Consider the following 23,301-nt stretch of genomic DNA (forward strand, 5'->3'; position numbering starts at 1 on the left):
TTGTGTGTTCCCATATTATTATAAATTATTTTAAGATATAGAACATCAACTGAACTCTATCTATAATTTAATTATTTATGTTTTCATGTTTATTACTCAAATAGTTATTTATAAATAAATTTTGATCATATTTAGTATGATAAGATTAAAATAAGATTGTTTTTCAGTAATTAATTCAAATATTTATTAGAAATATGTTTGTCAACAAAAGCTGGTCATTTCACATTAATTTAGCATGTGGGTTAATACCTAATTTAATTTTTAGCTTTTGGACAGTAAATTACAGGAAAAATACTTGTTTAGGCTGGTCTATGGACCAAACTAATAAAAATAAATTTTTTTCAAAAATTCATATTTAAAAATACTTGTTTAGACAGGTCTATGGACCAAACTAATGAAAATAAAAATTTTTTAAAAATTCATATTTTATCCTTTTCCTTACATAGAAATATTATTGTTTCATTAAAAATTTCTATTTTTATCGATTTGGAATTTTTTTGCACAAGTCAATATATTTTCACGGGTGGCCTCTTATTTCGAATTTCTTGTATTGTTCTTCATGAATTTAACTTTCTCCAATGAGCTTTGGATCGACTATCTCGAATTCGTCTAAGCGATGTCCTTTTAACTTGCCATTCTCGACAACAAAAGATACTCTCTTCCAATGTATTATACGGTTTACAAAAATATATCTACATCTGGTGCATAAGCCCATTTATACACTAAATCAATAATAAATAATATTTTAATTCAAATGAGAGTATTTTTAACCATCCACTAGAAGAAAAGAAAAAAAAAATGATATTCTTTTAAAAAGTCTTTTTGAAATTATCCATATAAAATGTTGGCAAGAATTTTTCCTAAGTTGAGTAAACAAATTCTATGCACCCATAGACGGAGTCTAAACAAATCTACCAAACTAAAAGTACATAAATTCTTCATTGCTTTTTTTTTTTTTTTTTGAAATCCGCAAATCAACTTGTTTCTAACCTGAAAACACTTAAATTTGGAATTGATTTTCGAACTAGTTTTCAAAACTCATTTTGATTTTTTAAATATTTTATAAACTAAGGCTAGGAAAAAAAAAACTTAGTTTTACAAATCTTGGTTTCTGAAACTTAAATATTAAAAATATATATAATGAAATGTTGCCCAATCACAATGCGAGACTGATACTTAAAATATTTTAAAAGATATCATACAAGATTTTGTAATGAATTACAACTTAAAAGTTCATAAACTTTTTTTTTTGATAAGCTTCATGTATATTATTACTAGAAGGTGCTGGAAAAGTACTACCTTTTTGAAATGTTTCTCAGACCTCCTCTGAATGTGCTAAAACATGTTGTTGAATTACAAGCACAGAAGACAAAACACCGTGCCTCGACGAGGCTAACATATCCCCAGTTGGCCCCAACTCTGCATGCTCTGGTTGGTGGTGGTGTGCCAATTCTGCCACCATAGTTGACGGAATCCGCCCTTTCCCAACAACAATAAGATCATAATCTTTGCTTCTTCCTATTTCTAAAACCTCTTGTACAATGTTATTAGCTGCCTTCTCTATGTATTCTATTGTTCCATCCCACTTCCTTCGAAATTCTGCCAGTGCACTATCATCCATTTCCTAATAGGTTTCAATAAGCGAAAATTAGTTAAATGTTGCAATATATATATATATATATATATATATATATATATATATATATATATATATATATATATATATATATATATATTATTACTGGACTCTAGAAAAGGACGTACCTTTTGTTTTTCTGGGTTGATTGTTGCTGTAGAAAAGCTGTAGCTATGATACCATGGAGAAGAAGGTAATGACAAAGTAGCTTTGCTCTGCACCGCTTCTTTTTCCAAAAATCTCACAACACTAACCTTAATCCCCGGATGCGCTGCCATTCTACCACCCAACTCCAACGCCTCGCGATCATCTCCTCCGCCAAAGAATATAACACATATCTTATGTGCCACAACACCATTAGGTTCTGGAGTTTGGGGCCCATTCCCAAATCCACGGTCAACGAAGATCGCTGCTGAACATGGCGATTTCTTTAAAACTTTCTGATTAACCCCTCTCCATTCATGGCCTACATTTTCTATAACCTCCACACCATCATCCCCGGCTTTCCATTGTTTGTGAAAAGGCAAAATAATCAAAGTCACTCTTTTAGTCTCTGCCACATGGCAGATATCTTGATGCATAGTTGACAATGGAGATATAGTTGTTGAGGGTCGAACCGATACCCGACCAAGCTCACTGTAAGCTTGGAATGCTCCGGCCACCCGATCATGCCACACTCCACGGCGCAGACGGTTAATAAAAGGCAGTCCATTTTTCCGCATACGTTGAACCATGATGATGGAAGAGGATCGCTCAGTGAGTTGAACGAGGTGCATAATAAACAGTTTGAGTTGGGATTTTTTTGTACTGCGAATTGACTCAATCAGGCTAATGAGCGAGGGTACGTTTCCTGGACCATGAAGACATGCAAGAATGCGTAGCTCGTCTTTGAAGTTATTTGTTGAAGATAAGTCGCCCAGCTTGCGACAAGTAGTGGGTGTGGACGTTGCATTGCTACGACGCGCCGGTTTGTAGATTGCCATGACTGCTGGAGTTGTTATGAAGGTAGTGAAGAATGCCATTAGTACTAAAATGGCAAATACTTCGTCGCCTAACACCTGTATTATAGGAGATGCCGGGTTATTACCATATTAGCCTTTAAGTTTAATAATTAATCCGCTTGTCATATTGTTAGTTTAACATTATTCCTTCATATCCGAAATATAAAAATAATATAAATTCTTGCATGATAATTAGTTATTAAGTAAATATCAAAATTGAAAAGAATTATTTCAGCGCACCAAATCATAGTCTAGTAATAAGTGCATATACCTCTTGACAATAGATTTAGATTCGAATCCCTTTCTCCAATGCTAAAAAAAATTATTTCAAAAAAAATACATAATTCTCTCTCTTGATATAATTGTTTTTTTAACCAAATAAACTGTTTTTGCACTTTGACTAGTAAGTAGTTTTAATTTAAGAGCAAATGATTATTTAGTTTTGGTTTTAGTTAAATACACTCTCTTGTACCTCTATTTTTAGGATTTAATTATATAATCTCTCCGTTTTAAGTGCATTACATTATTTAGTTTTTCCGTCAAGTTGCCTATTCATTTAATATGAAATGTCGGTATCACCCTTTAATGGTAATACATGCATCACAAGTGGCATCTAAAAGAGTCAAAATTTATCTCTATCTAAATTACATTTTCACGCTTCCCTTTACGATAAGGCTGTCATTTCCACTAACAAGTTGGTTGAGGTAATAATAAACTTTAATCTGTAAAAATATAAATTTAATCTCTGAGAAAAAATATAAATTTAATTTTTGAAAAACGCACTTTACTGGAAAATGGATAAAAAATTATTAATTTTTGTTTAAGTTATATTGTTTTTGTTCAAGGAAAATGGGGGTATTTTCGTACCATAAGGTTTTTCTTTTTCCTTTTCTTTCTTTTTCTTTTAATTTAAAAAATGGTTAACATATAAGGGCAATTGTGTAGAAAAGTGAAAGAAGGATCAAAGTATAATAGACTAAAAATGAAATTTCTTGACATAATATATGCTAAGTACAATTAAATTTCAAAAATATATTTATTGATTATGTATTCTAAATTTAATTAGTTCTAAAAAGTTTGAGATTGACTTGTCTAAACCGGGTTTTATCTTACTCATAATATATAAAGATGTGCCCCTCTTAAAAATTTGTGATTTAAAAAAAAGTATAAATTACAATAATTATAAGTTTGTAATTATTGATATCTAATTTTTTTTTTTTTCATCAATTACCTATAGTTCTACTTTTCAAATAATTACTTTTTTTTTAACAAATTACCAATAGTTTGAATTCATAATCTTATAATTTATATTTCTAAACTACCAAGCCATAGGTACACTAGTAGTTAAGATTTAAGATTTAGTTATATCCAAATCCTAGGTAAGCAATAAGGATTTAAACAAAAAAAAAAAAAAGAATAATTATTACTATCATATAATTTATTTTAACTCTAGGGTAATAAAAATGAAATTTGAATATAAGAATAAAAAAGTAAGGCAAAAATGTATATAAAGCTTAAGAGTGGGAACTCACTTTCTTTTCCTTGCCAATTCTGAGGACGATAAGTTCTACCATTCCCTTAGTATTCATCAAGACACCGAGCGTCAACGACTCTCTCACCGGAATCATAAACATCATCGCAACAACAAACGTTCCGATAATCTTCCCAGCACACGCCGTCGTTATAACAAGAGCCAAAAGCCCCCACCCTCTTCCACCGCGAATCGTAGCCACGTCTGTCTTTAATCCACTCGACGCAAAATACAATGGAAGAAGCAAACCAGAAATAAAGTCTTCAATCCTCTCTAACAATCTCTCCGCAAATTCTCCTCCTTTAGGAATCGTTAATCCAAAAATAAATGCACCAAAAATCGAATGTATTCCTATAACATCAGTTATAAATCCTGATACCATTACACCGCCTAAGGTCAAACATATATAAGCTTCATCCACCACGTCATGTTCCGGCGAGCAGCGACGGGCAACCCATGCCATGGCGGGTCGGATCACTATTAACATAAAAATAACAAATGCAAGAGCCGAAAGAAGTACCCATATTGATATTAATGGACTTTTGTTTTTGTCTGCGGCCATAGCGACGGCTAATGCAAGTAATATCCATGCAGCGACGTCATTGAACGCAGCGGCAGCCATGGCGATCTGGCCTATATTAGTGGTTAATAGTTTGACCTCTGCTAGAATCCGGGCGAGTAAAGGGAAAGCCGTGATGGAAAGTGAAACTCCCATGAATAGGAAGAATGGAACATAATCGACTTGGTCTTGCCCTTTGACTGCCTTTCGAAGAATGAAGGCTATGCCTATTCCAGAGACGAAAGGGAGAGAGATTCCGGCAAAAGCTATGCCAAAAGCACGCTTGCTACTCCGGCGAAGTGATGATAAATCGAGCTCGAGACCTACAAGGAAAATAAAAAACAAAAGACCAATGCTTGCTACAGAATCGAGTATTGGAATACTCCAATTTGGAAAAATCAAGTTCTTGTAGTTTGTAATTCGTCCCAAAGCCGATGGCCCTAATATTATCCCACCCTGAAAATGCAAATTTATGAATTATTATTAATTAACAAAGATTAAATACCACGTGGCCACAGATGCCAGATTCAAATTTTCTCCCTCAATATTCAAACAAAAAATAAATGGATTAATTCATGTATAAAACTGACTCGCAATATTAATTAATATAATATAAAAATAGCTAATATAATACATGAACACAAAATATGTTTTTAAATTTATAATGTTGAAATCTTAGAAATCTATTTAATTACATTATATTCTATTTTATATTATTGCGGTTTAGTAAATGGAACTTAAAATTTCGAATTTAAATCCTTAAATATACATATATAGAGAGAGAGAGAACATACAATCATCTCAGCAATGACTTTAGGTTGGCGGAGAGGCTTGAGAAGGAAGGCGCAAAAGCGGCTGACGACAAGAATTAAGGTAGTCTGGACAATCAATAATGGGAAGGCAAAGTGAAGAGGATTATCTCCTTGCCAAGCTCCATTTGATGAAGTTTTAACGGAAGTTATGTTTAAGGACATGATTAACTGATCTGAAGATGGAAATAATGACCTGACATAAAAGGAAGGCGATGATTGTAGAATACAGAAATTTAATACCAGTTGGCAATTTATAGAGATCTAGAGAAGATTACTTTTCAATACTTGTCACCACTGATTGGCCAATACAGTAAATTCACGTATTTCGGGTGTCCAAAAGATCCTACATTCGCTCTTTTTTATCCTCCTTCTTCTTCTATTTCTTTCTTTACACGTGTTTTTACATTCGATCAGAAGATAATATTTCCAACAGTCGGTTTTGTCTTTCCTTTTCCTGTATACATTGAATTTTTACAATGCTTTGTTTCCAGTTGGCTTATGGACAATAAATGCCCTTTCTTATAATATTATCTCTACGCTTTAGGTAATTAGAAAAAAAGTATATTCAATTTATTTTATGACTATATAATTAATTTTTTTTAATTCTTGTAAATAAAAATAGATCATGTATGTAACAATTGGAAATAAAGGGAGTATTTTTATTGAAACGGGTATATTTATGACTATATTTTGAGGAAAAAATTTTTTTAATTAATTTTTAAAAAATTTTATTTTCATTCATTTTGATCTATGAGCAGGGATATAAACCCACAAATTCAATCCTTACTTTTTGCCTAGAGATTAAAATATTATGAGAAGCAGACTTAAATTATTGTAATAAAATCTATTCATGCTTTGGGGTTAGTTTTATTGTCACTCTATTAATTTAAGTAATAACACACTAAATTTTTATTTGTAAAAATAAATGGTTTTTATTTTATTCACCGAAACATCAATAGACTGAAAAAATATTGTGGAGTACACAGTAAGATTAGCATTACTCTTTACAAAAATGGTGTTTAAGAAAATACTAATTACAGAAATTGCGTCCTCCAAAAAATATTTAGGAATATGATATTTTATTGATATTTCAAAGACATTTGTTACACTTTGAATGTGATAAGTACATTATTACACTGTAATTGTAACAAAAGCAATATTTTTTTTAATGCTGGCCAACAGCTTTATCAAACAAATATTTCACTCTTCCTCATTCCTTATTAAATGTTACACTTACAATACAACAATGTCAAACATGGATAACAGAAGAATATATTTATAATATTGTTCCACAATAAGTATAACAATCTATGAAACAAAAATTTAAAATCATGCAGGAAATTGTATTGAGCAGAAACAAAAATTTTAGAATCGTGCAGGGAATCACACTCAATTTTTATAAAAAAAACCTCTCCGATCTCTTATAAGGGTGCTCTACTCTTGTGTATCACTTTGTTAATTTTCTTTCTTTGTCATATCTTTAGACTACATATTATAATTTTTCACTACAACTACTCTAATTCTCAGCACATAAAAGTCTGACAAATCACATTTGAAGATTCATAGTTATATAAATATAGTGTAACAATAGACATTTTTCCTAGATTCTTTCTTTACAGGTTACACTTGCACCTATATAAATATAGTGTAACAATAGCAATAATACATTTTCCCAGATTCTTTCTTTAATGTTGTTACACTTAGAGCGTAACAATTGCACCTAGCACAAATGAATTTGTTTGGAAATTTTAACTATGCAAGAGCAGGAAATATATTCTGATATTGTTACGCTATAAGTGTACCATTTAACAAGGAGAGAGTGAGATAGAATATTTATTTGGTAAAACTATGGACAATATTAAAAATAAATAAATTTTTATTACTTTTGTTATGGCCATAATGTATGTAATAATACAGTTGCTACATTCAAAGCGTAATAAGTGTCTTTAAAATGTCAACAAAACATCATATCTATAAATATTGTTTGAGGAATACCATTTCCGTAATTTTTTTTTTTCTAAACCCCATTTTCCATAAAAAGCCTTTTATAATTCAAGTTAATGCAAAAAAATACATATTTCCGATTTTTTTTTTAAAAATACTTATTTCCTTTTTATTACAACAAACACGACAAAGTGCGTAATGCTAAACTAAGAGACGATGAATTTCTTCCGTTATATATGTCATGAATCATAATTGTATGAATCATGAATCTTAAATAATTTATGAAGATTAAGATTTAAGATTTGAACGCTCTCCAAAATTTTGATATTGGACATGTCTTGATTAGAACATGAATATACTAAATATACCATTAAATATGATTAGATACATGGATTTTATATTAATTAAAAAGTAATTTAATCGAATTAAATTACTCCCTCTGTCTCAAAATATAAGCAATTTTTAGTGATTATTTTGTCTTAAAATATAAGTTGTTTTAAATATTTTAAAGAGTAATAAATGATGTTTTTCCAATATTACCATTGTTTAAATTAGTTACAATAAATACTTCCAAAAATAACTATTGGTTTTGAAATAAATAATAATTTGGTCAAATTACTCTTGAATCTGTTATAATTAAGAGAATTAATAGATTTTTTAATCCTTGTGCAACAATCTTAAACGACTTATTTTTTGGGAGAAAGGATTAGTATCTTTCTTCCTCTTATTGCTTTTGTCGATCTCTGGTGCTTTTCTATATATTTTCTGTACCTCTCCATACATCAGCTTGTGGTATATTTGGTGTTTCCAGTCGACTTCTGACAAAGAAATTGGTGAATCTTGAGGAAATTTCTTGTTATTTTCGAGGGATTCTGCTTTTTATTTTTTTATTAAAATAATTATGAATTGGATTGTTGCGATAGCTTTCTTTTTCCCACTTGTTATCCATTATTGCCATACTAAAGGGCTACCTGTGATCAGATGTGTAGGTGGATTTGGTAGGTTGGATCGGAGGTTAGCCTCCATTTTTCAGATTAACATCACTTACCTTCACCTTCCAAAGGAGAAATAATGCATATAAAGTCAATTATTTTGGGTTAAATAATACTATATTAGAGTGTTGAATTGCCAATAGTATATAGAACCTGCCATGATTCGATTTTAAATTGAAATCAAATCAAGTCGACTGAAGTTAAAATATTGATATTTATAATTTTGGATTTAAACTTACTTATCTGAGATTGACTTGAATTGTAATTTTTGAAAATTGACTGAAACTAAAATCGAAATTTAATTTAGTTTTCAATTGATGTTCTGTAACCCGAAATTACGATATGGTCTAATTTTCTATCTAAATTTTAAATTATTTTTTTATAAATGCAAATGCATAGACAAAAACTACAATTATTATTATTACTACTATTTTGGATGTTGGACTTAAGTATGCATTCAGATTGATTTTATTTTAATGATTGATTCTGAATCTAAGCAGACATACTGAGATTTAAATTTCTTTAATCCAAAAAATCAAATCGAACACGTTAATAAAGTTTTTTTTTTTTGGGAGAAAGGGTTTATAAAGTTCTTTAATGAATTATGATTCATTTTTTTAAAATAATTGTTCACCAATAATTAATAATCAAATTCAAAAAAAGAAAAAATTGTTAGAAAAGCCAAAACGTGATTTTTGACTATCAGTTGGAAGCGAAATGTCAAACTGATATGCAATATGAATTCATCTGGTGACTAAAACTTTACACATGATAAAATGAATTGTTTTGAACATAAAAATCAAACCTGTCGCTAACTAATCACAAGAACCTTGCAAAAGTCTCGTAACCTAAAGTACAATATCATCACCATTTCTGTGAAGCAATTTGCTTTTGCAGTTGAAATTTGGCACGTTAAATGTTCTTGTTCTATCCACGTCCATTCTTGGAGATCTTGCAGTAAAAAGAAATAAAAAATATTAACTTTGCCCAATTCCTTCAATAGTTTTATTTTTCACAATAATTCTGACTCTAAATGTAATTATCGTTTTAATTCAGCTGATATGACCATTAAATTAATAATGTGGATTTCATACATAACCAACTAATGTCTAGAGATGACAAAATGGGTTATGATATGAGAATAATTAACCTAACACAAAAATTAAAAGAGTTAGAGTTCAGTTTAAATAGATTTATGTCGTAAAGAGATAATCTGTATATAAGACGAATTTTAAATGAGTCATTTCAAAGATCGACTCATTTAACCATTTAATTAAGGGTAAAACAATATGCTCATAATATATATATATATATATATATATATATATATATATATATATATATATATATATATATCAAGACAATGAAATTAATTGTGCACCTTATAAAATTGCTCAAGATAATGATGTAAATAAAAAGGTAATTGAACAAAATAACTTTAGTAATGCAAGTCTAATTTGTTTAAACTCACAATTAAAACGCATAGAACATATGCTCGAAGATAAACCTTTAGTTATGGAAAATATAAAAGGTAAAGAAATAGTAAAATCTCATATGTTTAAGCCTTACCAAATTTCTCAGTCAAGTAAAAAAGAATTTGTAAATAAATTAAAAGATCAATTAAGTAGACTTCAGGTTAGTTCTGCAACTATTCAACAAATAGCTTCTGACACTCCTCAAGCATCTGTAAATATAATAGAAGAAAACACCAACTCTGATGTTAGTGAACCTGACTCATAAAATATTAAACAATTTGAAATCAATTATAAATTAACATAATATATATATATATATATATATATACGGATTATACACACATCGTACATGTTAAGTTTTCTGATACATACGTGATTCATATTGTAATTCAAAATTAATTTATTAAATTTCCTAAAATATATATATAATATATTAGTAGAAGCCAATAGTTATTAAACTAAGAGTTAATCGGCTATGAGAACTAATAATTGGAAAAGAGAAAAGTTGCAGAAAGTAAGCATGATTTTAACTTTCTTTTTTTTAGGAATAATAATTAAAATATTCTTTTTTTTCTTATTCCGATTTTCAAGAGGGTCCATTGACTTCGTTATCCAAGTGTAGCTACGGCACAGATAAGTATATTAAAATTTGAAGAGGGTCTTGTAGGTTTGAAGGAATGGATCAGTCATGATATTAAGGGTGTAGCCTATTCCAGGCTCTGTGGGTAGTTTGTATTTTCTTCATTCACACACCAAAACAAAATTTGAAGAGGGTCCATTGACTATTTAGTAACAACTCAATAAAAAAAAAAAAAAAAGAAAAAAATCCAACCCTTTTGCATGCAGTTTGGGATAGAGGTGCTATTCATGTAATGACCTCCCATTAATTTGTTGGGTAAATAAGAATGATATGAAGCCTTGGAGGTGGTGGAGTCCGTTCAACAAACTCGATGTATTTATGTCCTTTTATCCTCATGTTAGTGTTAATCACGTTAGTCATAGGTGTAATTTTTTGCTAACAGTTTAGCAAGGAAAAGTGTGGATTTAGAATCATCGATGCTAGCTTTGATTTAATTGGCTATTTGGTGATTTTTCATTTCTTGAAACTTCTGGATTTTAGTTTTGCAAGCTGTTACTTCTGCTGCTTCTTCGTTGTTGGGTTGGTTGAGGTACTGCATTCTCAAGGTTAGAATGGAAAATGGTAGCTTTTAAGTTCTTGGCTGGAGAATTTTTTCTACTTTTTCTGTGTAATTTTAAGACCATACTCAATACATTTGTGTCGGATGTAAATGCCCCAATTGTTTGGAATGGAATTGGACAGAAGGTGAATCTTAAAAAACGATACACTTTTTTTTTTTTTCTTTTTTGAGAATAAAAAATAATACACTTTTGTTATGTATAAATTTCATTAGCTAATGCATAAAAGATTGTGAAATGATTTTGTTTTCAAAAGGATAATTATTATATTTTATCATATCATTGATGTTCAAAATATTTTATTTTACTTTGGACATTAATATTATTATTACGTTAAAATAATTTTCTTGGAAACCAATTGATGATAGAGGTGAGAGAGAAGTGGATGGCTATCAAGTTCCAATCCCAAAAGGCATGCAGGTGATTAGAGATTTTAAAGTTTTAGTTGGATTAAGTTAGATGATTAGATTAGATTAAATTTAAAAAATTATTAATTATCATTATTATATATTAAATATTAAATTGAAAAAATTAGCCAACCAAAATAAAAAAAAAAATGAAAAAAAAATTTAAAATTTTCTAAAAAAAAAATAGAATCCTTAAAACTTTCTCTTTATTTCAGCTTTCATAAAAGCTTATCGAAAAGCTTGTTGCTCAATCCAACTTAAGTTTAATTAGTTTTACTTAAAGCATCATCAATTATATATTTATGTGTATCTATTTCGTGTATTCTCTTAAAAAGAATCCTTGGAAATTTCATTTAGTTATTTTAGAAAAATATATATTGAAATACGTTAAATAAAATATACATCCTAAAAATGATTTTAAATTGCTTATAATCAATATTTTAACATAGTATTACTTTATTTTACTAGTAGTCGCAATGACCACACTCTCCATAGTCACCAATTAATTTTAAAAAACAATAGTACTTATTAATTCCACCCATTAAAACGGTTGACACGTATATGTAGTAGAACAATAAAATTTTTATCTTTATTTTGTGAAAATAACAATTTGTACTATCCCAAAATTGTTACAGGGAATTATTTTGGGGTACGTGTAAGTTGTTTTCTTCCAATGGGACTAGGTCAAGTTCTATGCTTTGAGATGGTTGCTCTATTAAATATATTATATTTTGTAGTTTATTGTAAATTTTATTTGTGAAATTTTCAATTTAATATTATGGGCTTACATGTACCTATTAGTAAAGCCTTAGCTTGAACTATGTCAACGTTCACTAAGTAAACAGTTGAGTTAAGCCTTAACTGTAACTGTCAATATCCATTTGAGTAAAACTCTAGCTTAAAATATCAAAGCCCATTTAGGTAAATCACTTAAATTATCTATACCCTTTTGGTAATCTTTAACACTTTGTTAGCTGCTCTTATCGTCAAGCTCTTTGCGAGATGTAGAATGAGACAAGCTCCTGCGCATTGAAACCATGTCATAAATTCAAAAGGATATACAGTAATAAGACAATTTTGTCTAATAAGCCCTTACATAGAAAGCACCCACCATCCTACATGTTTTAAATCAATCTAAGCTATATAAAGGTACCAATGGCTCGTAATAATATCGAAATAGAAATTAGTAAATTACACTTTTCCATTTTTGAAGAAGTCAATAGATATGATCTAATAAATATTTAAGGAAACTTTATGGTCTTAACCTCGTAAATGTGAAGGATCAAGTCATTAACACTCATTAATCCAAATTCTCGTTAAAAGGTGAAAATATTGCACTTCAGAACAAAATCAAGCTACCCCTACTCAATAATATTCTACTAGGACCTTTACTGATTTGGGCATTTGCCACTAAGCACGGTATACAAAAAAGTATTAAAGGCTAACTTGATTAAGTTCGAAGTGCTAAAAGTACTCTCTCTTCATCTTTCTAAGGGTTTAAATATTGCTGAGTATTGCGAATGCCATCAAAGACGGGCACAAAATAAATTTGTGTAAAACTCTAAGAATAAGATCCAAGATCTTATTAATGACAAAATTATCCTACCACCAAAATCCAATGTTGCAATCAATCTTGTCCTCAACCATCAAGCCTGCTTCGAACTATTGGCTCTTATAAAAAGAAAAGGGATCGGACTTTCTTCAACATATCCCATACTTCACATGGATTCGAACCCAACAAACTCATTTGAGCCGAAGAAGGAAAACATGAAAGGCTACAAGCCCACTGTGGAACAAGACTCAAGATAATATAGAGAGAACTTGTCTGAGTGAATCTCTGCGGCGTTATTGATATACCTCATTTCCAAGTTTAGCTTAGAGTTTGAGTCTGAGCCTCAGTCTGTAATCGACCTTCATGATCCACCTTTTCAAATTTATGTAGCTATGGCTGGTGGCATTTTTTGTAGAGACAAAATTTCAAGTTTTTTTAAATTATAATCCCTTATTTTCCTTCTATTTATTTCTTCATCTAAATTTAGATTGAATGAACACAATAAATAATAAATAAAATAAAATAAAAAGAGGATAATGGAAAAGAAATCCACTGATATTGACACATTAGAAAATATCAAGAGATTACATGCAAGAAAAGGTTTAAGTGAAGATCACCGTCTTTTTTCTATTCTCCACAATTTGAGAGCTCTAGAACATCTTCAAAACTAGAAGATGAATTCTTGTGGAGTGCCTAGAGTAGTTTTTATATGTTTTTGGAGATAAAAAGAGACGTGCAATATTGATAAGTCATACAAACAAGTATACCCAATTGTAAGAATCCTAAACAAAGTCAAACACAAGAAAAATGAATATATACATATATATTGATTGATTGGTGTCAAGCATAACAGCACAGAGAATACCAGCATTAACCATAGAGGCCCTGAGGTTATAAAGGCTTTCTTGATAGTGTTCTGAGATGCATAAAAGAGGTTAAATCGAGCAATATTCATGCTTGCTCTCAAAAGCTTTTCGATAATTGGACGCAAAAATGGAATTGGTGAAATGAGGGAGTTAAGATTTTTTTTTTTTTTTTTTCCTTATTCTTTTCTCTTTTAGGGATTAAGTGGAATAAAACAGCTTCATTTTGGACAAAAGAATATGTTTTGTTAATAAGTAAAAGGTAAACACACCCTTCTGTTTGTGCGAGTGAACGCAACGTTTAGAGGGCTAAATAAGGTGCGCGTTGTCTATACAACTGACGAAGTTGAAGGGCTAATTAATAGGAAGCAAAAGTTTGGTAAGAGCTCAATACGCAATTCTCATAAAGTAACCTAAACTACCGAAGCTCTTATGTGGAAAGCTTTAACGTAAAATAAACATTTATGTAATGTTACATGAACAGCCTTCTCTCTCTTGCGTCTCTTCTCTCTCATTCACCTAAGTTTTTATTTTTCATAAAACCAAACAACGCTTTGGAAGGATTTTTTTTTTTTTTCTTTTTTACTATTACTCTCCATGGTACACCACCATCGATCATAACTAGTAGCACAGTCTCCATGGTAGACCACCACCTATCTATTCATATCACTCTACAATCCCAACATTAACCCAATAAGACGAAGACCTTTTTCTCTCTTCCCTCTAAATCCTCTTCCTCTTTCAAAACCTCTCTTTTCTATTTTCCCTTCTATTTTGTCTCTACTCTCTTTACTTTCTTCTCATATCCCATGGATCATTTCCTCCTTTCTCTCTGTTCTCTTTCCAAAGATTTTAAAGAAACTCAGAGTATTTTGAAAATTTTCGAAGATAGTTCTTCATTATATTTGTTTGCATATTTGTGTTGAAGTTTTTCTATTTTCTATATTTGTTAATTTGGGGACCTTTTGTTGTGTTGGTTTATTGTTAAAGTAATCGATCAATGGTTCAACCATCGGATTTGTGATCGAGTTCAATGGTGTTACAACTATCATTTTTTTTTATTATTATTCAATAATGGAAATGAGAAGAGAAGGAGAAGAACACAAAATTTTTGAAAAAAAAATTAGTTTATGCATTGTTATTAGGGGTGAGCATTAAATGGTTTAAATTGCAAAATCAAATCAAACTGCACCAAACCGTCAGTTTAAAATGGTTTATCGTTTTAAATGGTTTGATTTGGTTTATAATTTAATAAACCGCTTTCAAAACAATTTGGGTTGGTTTTTATTTTATTAAATCATATAAAATCAAATCAAACATGTCATTGTGTTATTAATTTAATTATTATATATTTTATCTAATTTGAAACTTTGAAAGTACACCTTGTGAACATGACAATCTCTTTTTGATGTTATTTCTTATGTTCTTAATGGTATAGTATTAAAATAAATTTATTTTTTTATAAATAAGTTCTTATTGGTAGGTTACATTTTTGGTGCATCATGAATATTAATTATATATAATCTTATTATTTTTGTAAATTTAAATTGTAAAAATTGATGTTTTATTTTATATGTTATATTTTATGTTATCAAACAACTGATCACTTTTTTGTTAGTCATATTTTTTTTCCATATGTTATATATTATATATTATATATCATATATGAATTCATTATGTTGTTCAATTATACTTAAAATAATTCTTAAATTATTTTAATGCTAAACCGCAAACCAGACCGCACCAAACCGTTTTTTGCGGTTTGATTTGGTTTGATTTGGTTTATTAAATAGTTTGGTTTGGATTGAAAAATTTATCAACCGTAATTTATGGTTTGGTTCGAAAATTTTTTTAAATTGCACCAAACCAATCTTGCTCACCCCTAGTTGAGATTGGAGGATTTTTTTTATTGTTTAAAAAATGAAAATAAAATTTTCATTTAAAGGAGAATTGAAATTATAAAAATAAAAAAATAAGAAAAATATTGAGAGAAAAGGGAATAATATTATCAAGAGGGTTCCATCCCATTCAAAATTATGTTTTTGAAAGCAAAAAGAGCTGCCAATAAATGTTAAATTTATTTCAAAAATATTGTATGTTAGATTTCCGGTATCATGTCATTTTCATTTTCATTTTAATGTTATGTTAATAAAATTTAATACATATTTATGTTACAAATTAAATTTAAAGTAAGATAATGTGATTCCACCTAATACGGGTAAAATTAATCCATAATGGGGTGTAAAAGGGATAATTATACTTTTAGTGACCCAGTTTTTTACCTTTTTTTCATTTTTGTGTCTCAACAGATAATGACAATAATTGAGTATTTAAATTTATAAAATTTTTTAGTGTCTCTAGATGACAAGGCGAATCGGGAAAATGGTTATGCACTTATAAAACCCAATTTATATGATGTGGCAGCTTACTTGGTGAGAATGAGCTGGACTAGTTGCCAAATAAGCCATTTATGACATGGAAATAATGGTAAATCCCCTATTATAACCTCCATTTAATGGTTCCCACTACCTCCTTCTCCTTCTTCCTCAAGCTCTCAATGCCCATCAATGGTTCGTTTTCAAAATCTATCAAAGTTATAAGCAACAAAGAAAATGGTAAAACCACAGACACAGTATGATACACATCAACAAAAGAAAAAACTGATCAATTGCCGATATTTTCTAATTAACTATTTTAATATTAGAAAAATAAAAACAGATCTTATTCCATACCTGATGATTAATTAAAGTAAGAAACTGTAGTAATTAAGAGATTAAGACAAACACCAAACTCCAATCATACAATAATGACAAATGGTTAATCATCTCCTTTTTCAATGGATTCTCCATTTTGTACTATTATAAAATTCCAACTCCTTTAGTCCCTCTACCATCACCGGTATTCCGTATCCATCAGACTCTTCTTCTTTATCTCAAGTGGCTTTGGTTCTAAATCCACCGCAAGCCATTGTTAGGCAACATAGCAGTGGCTTGCAATTAGTTGTGGACACAGCGGGGAGAGCGTGAAACCAAAGCATCACAACCAAAGAAAAGATAAGAAAGGGAAAAAAATTAAAGCAAAATACATAAAAGTGATGGAAACTTTTAAGTACCTCATCGGCTCAGCCGGTTCAAGTGGCTCTGGTTCTAAATCAATCGCGAGCTATTGATTGGCAGTGAGAGCTTGAGGAGGAAGGAGAAGTAGATAGGTGGAGAAGCATTAAATGGAGATTATAATGGGATTTATCATTCTTTCTGCATCACCTGTTAAGATAAGTTTTTCTGTTGGTCTAGGATTGTTTTACTTATTCAGAATAAAACTGCTATGTTTTAGGACAGTTAAATATTTAATCAAGTTTGTTTAGATAGACTATCTCTTTAGCACGATCTCAGGGATATTGAGACATGTCAATTTGAATTTCTATTTTGTATTAGCTATTTAAGCAAGGTCATTTGTCATTTAATAAACACTCATTTTGAGCCACTGTTAAGTTAACACTGTGCTTTTATCTTGTTTCTGTCTAACACTTTTGTTTTACCTCTGTTTGTTTAAGTTTCTTAACAGTGGTATCAGAGCCTGAAATTGAGAGGAGAGAAACACTGTGAGTTTAGAGAGAGAAACACTGTGAGTGTAGAGAGAGATGTCCAATGAAGGGCAGAACTTGTTGAGTATTCCCAAGTTTGATGGAGACTATGAATATTGGAGCTTGCTCATGGAAAATCTCTTAAGGTCCAAGGAGTACTGGAACCTAATAGAGACAAGGTATAGAGAACCCGCTGAAGGAGAAGCCGTGACAGCGGGTCAGAAGAAAATTCTAGATGAGTTGAAGCTAAAGGATTTGAAGGTGAAAAATTACCTACTTCAGTCCATTGACAAGAGTGTACTAAAGACCCTGCAACAGAGGGAAACATCGAAGCAGATATGGGACTGCATGAAGATCAGATATCAAGGAAATGCTAGAGTTCAAAGAGCACAACTTCAGATTCTTCGAAGGGATTTTGAAGTCTTGGAGATGAAGCAGGGAGAAACAGTAGATGACTACTTTGGAAGGGTAATGACAGTAGCCAATGAGATGAGAAATTGCAGAGTAGACATGCCAGACATAAAAATAGTTGAGAAGATCTTGAGAACGCTCACGGAAAGGTTCAATTACATAGTCTGCTTGATAGAAGAGTCTAAAGATATCAATGGACTCTCAGTTGATGAACTACGAAGCTCTTTGTTGGTACATGAACAAAAGTTTCAAAAGGATGGAGGTGATGAGCAAGCACTTAAAATCTCATATGAAGCTGGCAATCGAGGAAGAGGATGAGGAAGTATGAAAGGCAGAGGTGCAGCAAGGGGAAGAGGCAGAGATAGAGTCTTTAACAAGGCATTGATTAAGTGTTTCAAATGCCATCAGTTAGGACATTTTCAATACGAGTGTCCTCAATGGGAGAAAGTAGCAAACTACACCGAGCTAGATGAAAAAGAAGACTTGCTTTTAATGGCCTACATTTAAAGCAACAATGCAAGTCGAGAAGGTATGTGGTTTCTTGACTTTGGTTGCAACAACCATATGACTGGGAATAAACAATCGTTTGCTGAGTTACATGAGAGTTTTAGACACTCAGTTAAACCTGGAAATAGTATGAGAATGATTGTAATGGGAAAGGGAAGTGTGAGATTGCAAATTAGAGATGTGAAGCAAGTGGTGTCCAATGTGTATTACATTCGTGATCTAACAAACAATTTATTTAGTATTGGACAATTACAGGAGAAGGGTCTAGCTATTTTGATCCAAGATGGAACTTGCAAGGTTTATCATAAGAGGCGAGGTCTTATCATGGAAACAAAGATGACAACTAATTGAATGTTTGTAGTATTTGCCCTCATAACAACCCAACAGTCAGCCTGCCTCAACACAGCAACTGAAGACATTATGGATTTATGGCATCAAAGATTCGGTCATCTAAGGTACAAAAATCTTTGAACCTTGCAATTTAAAAATCTAGTGGATAGACTACCTCAACTCAAAACTGCTAGCAAAGTGTGCTCAAGCTGCATGGTTGGTAAACAACACCGAGATGCAATTCCGAGAAAAAGTCGGTGGAGAGCTACAGAAAGACTTCAGCTCGTGTATACTGATCTGTGTGGCCCAATAACACCTACTTCAAATGGTGGGAAAAGGTACATCATGAGTCTTATTGATGATTATAGTAGAAAATTTTGGGTTTAGTTTCTTACTAAAAAATGTGAAGCCTTTTTAGTGTTCAAACTGTTTAAGAGTAAGGTGGAAAAGGAGTTAGGATGTTATATTCGTTGTCTTAGAACAGATAGAGGTAATGAATTCACCTCAAATGATTTCAACGAATTTTGTGCAAGTCATGGCATTAAGAGACAACTCACAACTGCCTACACACCTCAACAAAACGGAGTAGCAGAGCGGAAGAATCGTACCATTATGAATATGGTGAGATGTTTGTTAACAGAAAGGAGACTGCTAAAGAAGTTATGGCCAGAGGCAGCAAGGTGGGTTGTGCACATCTTGAATCGAAGTCCTACTGTAGCTGTGAAAGAGAAAACTCCTGAAGAATTTTGGAGTGGCTTGAAACCCAATGTTGATTATTTTAGGGTCTATGGTTGCATTTGTCATGTGCATATTCCAGATGCCAGGAGAACAAAACTTGAAGATAAGAGTTTTAAGGCTGTGTTACTTAGAGTCAGCGAAGAATCAAAGGCCTATAGACTCTTTGATCCAATTAAGAACTAGATTGTGACTAGTAGGGATTTTGTATTTGAAGAAAACAAGAGTTGGGACTGGGGAAGAAATGAAGAAGAGGTAGTGCTTGATGTGCTGACTTGGGGAGATAATGAAGAAATCGAAAATGACAATGAGGCAGGTGAAACACAGGAAGAAATAGTTGCTGGTAATAACAAAGAAATAGTAGATGGACTCACTTCAAGTCCACCAGAAGAACCTATTCAAGAAGTGAGAAACAGAAGAGCTCCAGTTTGGATGGCGGATTTTGAAAGTGGGGAAAGACTCTCGGAAGAAGAAGATGTGGAGAATTTAGCTGAAAATCTTGGAAACTTGGCTTTATTTGCTTCTAACGCAGACCTTATGAGTTATGAAGAAGCAACTAAGTATGCCAAATGGAGGAAGGCAATGGACCTGGAGATAGATTCTATAGTCAAGAATGATACATGGGAACTTGTTGATCTACCTACAGGGGCAAAGAAAATTGGAGTGAAATGGGTGTTTAAAAACCAAGTTCAATGAAAAAGGAGAGCTTGACAAGTGTAAAGCGCGCCTAGTAGCTAAGGGATACGCCCAAAAACATGGCATTGACTACAATGAAGTATATGCTCTTATGGCTCGTTGGGGACACAAAAAGAATGGTGATAACTTTGGCTGCTCAAAAGGGTTGGACCGTATTTTAGCTTGATGTCAAAAGCGCGTTTTTGCATGGAAAATTAAGTGAGTCGGTGTTTGTGGATCAGCCCCTTGGTTACATAAAGAAAGGAGAAGAACATGAGGTTTACAAATTAAAGAAGGCGTTGTATGCTTTAGACACTGAGAGCTTGGTTCAGCAGAATTGAGGGATACTTCATCAAAGCTGGCTTTGAAAAATGCAGCTATGAACACACACTATTCGTGAAGATTACAAAAGAAGGTAAAATTCTGATCATTAGTCTCTACGTTGATGATCTTATTTTTACCAGTAATGATGAAGTTTTGATTGAAGAATTTAAGAGTTCCATGATGAGTGAGTTCGAGATGACTGATCTGGGAGAGATGAAATATTTCTTGGGAGTAGAAGTGAGCCAAAACAAGAAAGGTATACATTTGTGCCAAAGTAAGTATGCCAAGGAAGTACTGGACAGATTTGGAATGGTAGATAGTAATCCGGTGAGAAATCCAATTGAGCCTGGCTCAAAGTTGTCAAAGGAAGGAGGTGGAGCTGAGGTTGATGGAACCCGATATAAACAACTCATTGGCAACCTAATGTATTTGACTATCACTAGACTGAATCTTAGGTATGTGGTTTGCCTTATCAGTCGATTCATGGCTCATCCTAAAGAAGCACATTGGGCAGCAGCTAAAAGGGTTGTGCAATATCTTAGAGGGACTGTCAATATGGGGATATACTATAGAAGAGAAGTGCTTGATGACCTGGTGGGTTTCTGTGATAGTGACTATGCTGGAAATATCAATGATTCTTGAAACACAACTAGTTTTGTGTTTATGTTGAGTGCAGGAGCAGTTTCTTGGTCGTCACTGATAACGGTTTTCGCAAGTGTACGAAATCGCAACAAGTAATATAGAGTAAGAGAGTATCGTATCCACAGGGATTGTTTATCAATTACCAAAATTATGTTAACCTATTATTATTTAGACGATGATAAGAGAGAATTGCTATAAGGTAAATAAACTTTAAAGTAAAAACAGAAGAGATCAAACACAAAATTCAGGTGAAAAGAAACCAGGGAATTAAGCTACTAGGGAATTTGATTTCACTTTATTCTATCCAACTTATTCTATTAGTTCATTAATCAACTTTAATTGTTCAAGTAGGAGAAACAACCCTAAAGTTACTAACAAGCTCTCCCGATTTATTGTTAGCTATTCTAATCCAGTTTAATTACCTATCTTTTAATAGTGAAATTAAACATAAATCAGATCATTAGGTTTTATGGTTGTTTTGTGAGTTCACAACTTAATAATTTATTAACTTATGAAAACCACCCTTGAGTCAAACCATATAGCTTCCGCATCAAGTTATTATTCTCAAGTAAATTATTATCTTTTTCATATCAATAACCCTTCTCCCAAATGTGATTATTGAAATAACTCAATCCAGGGGAAATTTTATGCCTGGAAGCATTAAGCACAATAGTAATTTATAATGAGAACAAAGAAAAACAAATCTAATATTATAAACTGGAATCTAATTAAATTACATCAAATCCCTAGTATAAGAGTTTAGCTGGACATAGTAATTAAATTAAACTCAATCATACTTGAATCATTCATCATATTTAAAGACAATAATAAAAGAAAGAAACAAGATGAAGAGTTTAGAATAAAAACTGTATCACAACTATGTGGATGGCTTCCTTGATTCTTGGCACAATTATTTGATGCTTGAAGTCTTTTAGAGAGAGAGAATTATGTAAAGAATTGCACAAAAAACGAGATCCCTAGCAATGAGAAGTTTCCCTCTTTATATAGAGCTCCTAGAGATGAGTCTGATTCCTTTTAGGAAATAGAATCCTTATTTAGTGCAAAATCCTTTGTAGGAGATCATGACTGTTTAGGCTTTTGATTTCCTCTTGATTAGGACTCTTTTTTCTCCCAAAATAGGTCTAGGTCTTGTTTAGTGTGTTTAGGAAACTCCCCGAGGTCGGCCCATGTGAGAAAAAACTTGATTTGCGTATTTAGTTCACGATGGTTCCGCCTGCGCAGCACGGGCGTGCTTCATGGCACGGGCTGGGTGTGCTTTAGTCTGGAAGTCTGGCTAGTGAAGCACGGGGTGTGCTAGGCAGCACGACCTAATGATTCCCTGAGGCACGGGCGTGCTACCAAGCACAGGCAGGGCGTGCTTTCTTCTGGAAGTCTGCCTAGGATTGCCATGGGCGTGCTAGGCTTGACACGCCCTGGTCCCTTTGTAGCACGGCCGTGCCTTTTGACACCACCCTAGCCGTGCTCTCTTCTGTCTCTCCTTTGGTTTCCTTAGCTTCTAGCACGGTTGTGCCTTCTGGCACGGCCTGGGTGTGCTAGAAGCTAAGTGTCTTGCATTGTAAAGTTCTTTTCTGCGCCAAATTCCTACAATTTTCTCTTAGATCAAACGGATTAAGAATCAAGGAAGCTTTGAACACAATTATACTAGAAGTGAATTAAAATCAAATTAAAGTAATAAAAACTTACTGAAATTCTAATAAAAACTATATTAAAAACACTATGAAAATAACACCTATCAGTCACGAAAACAACCTATTGTAACTTTGTCAACTACAGAAGCGGAGTATGTGGCTGTTGCAGCTTGTGCCTGTCAGTGTGTGTGGATGCAAAGAGTTTTTAGCAGTCTTGGTTATGATAAATGTAAGTGTGTTACTTTATTCTGTGACAATACTTCAACAATTAAATTAGCCAAGAATCCAGTTTTTCATGGTCGTAGCAAACACATCCATGTAAGATTTTATTTCATTCGAGATTTAACAAAAGATGGTGTTGTGAAACTTGAGTTCTGTGGAAGTAGTGAGCAGCTTGCAGACATATTGACAAAACCTCTGAAGCTGGAAGCTTTTGAAAGACTTCGAAGGATGCTTGGAGTTCTGGACAAGAAGGA

At 32.0% G+C, this 23,301-nt stretch overlaps 1 protein-coding gene and 1 pseudogene across 1 annotated transcript; one reads left to right on the plus strand and one right to left on the minus strand.

The window, feature by feature from the left end:
• Nucleotides 1-1,146: 1,146 nt before the first annotated feature.
• Nucleotides 1,147-5,768, minus strand: CHX20 (cation/H+ exchanger 20). Its single transcript, XM_012219512.3, has 4 exons — nucleotides 5,522-5,768; nucleotides 4,170-5,183; nucleotides 1,765-2,694; nucleotides 1,147-1,624 (listed from the first exon to the last, which is right to left on the minus strand). The coding sequence occupies exons 1-4, from the start codon at nucleotides 5,699-5,701 to the stop codon at nucleotides 1,316-1,318; spliced, it is 2,433 nt and encodes an 810-aa protein (XP_012074902.1). The 5' UTR covers nucleotides 5,702-5,768; the 3' UTR covers nucleotides 1,147-1,315.
• Nucleotides 5,769-17,609: 11,841 nt separating this feature from the next.
• Nucleotides 17,610-18,470, plus strand: LOC105636273 (uncharacterized; annotated as a pseudogene).
• Nucleotides 18,471-23,301: the final 4,831 nt, after the last annotated feature.

The sequence above is a fragment of the Jatropha curcas genome, chromosome 2, assembly GCF_041381405.1.
Source record: "Jatropha curcas cultivar XTBG-Jc1 chromosome 2, XTBG_Jcur_1.0, whole genome shotgun sequence".
Taxonomy (NCBI): domain Eukaryota; kingdom Viridiplantae; phylum Streptophyta; class Magnoliopsida; order Malpighiales; family Euphorbiaceae; genus Jatropha; species Jatropha curcas.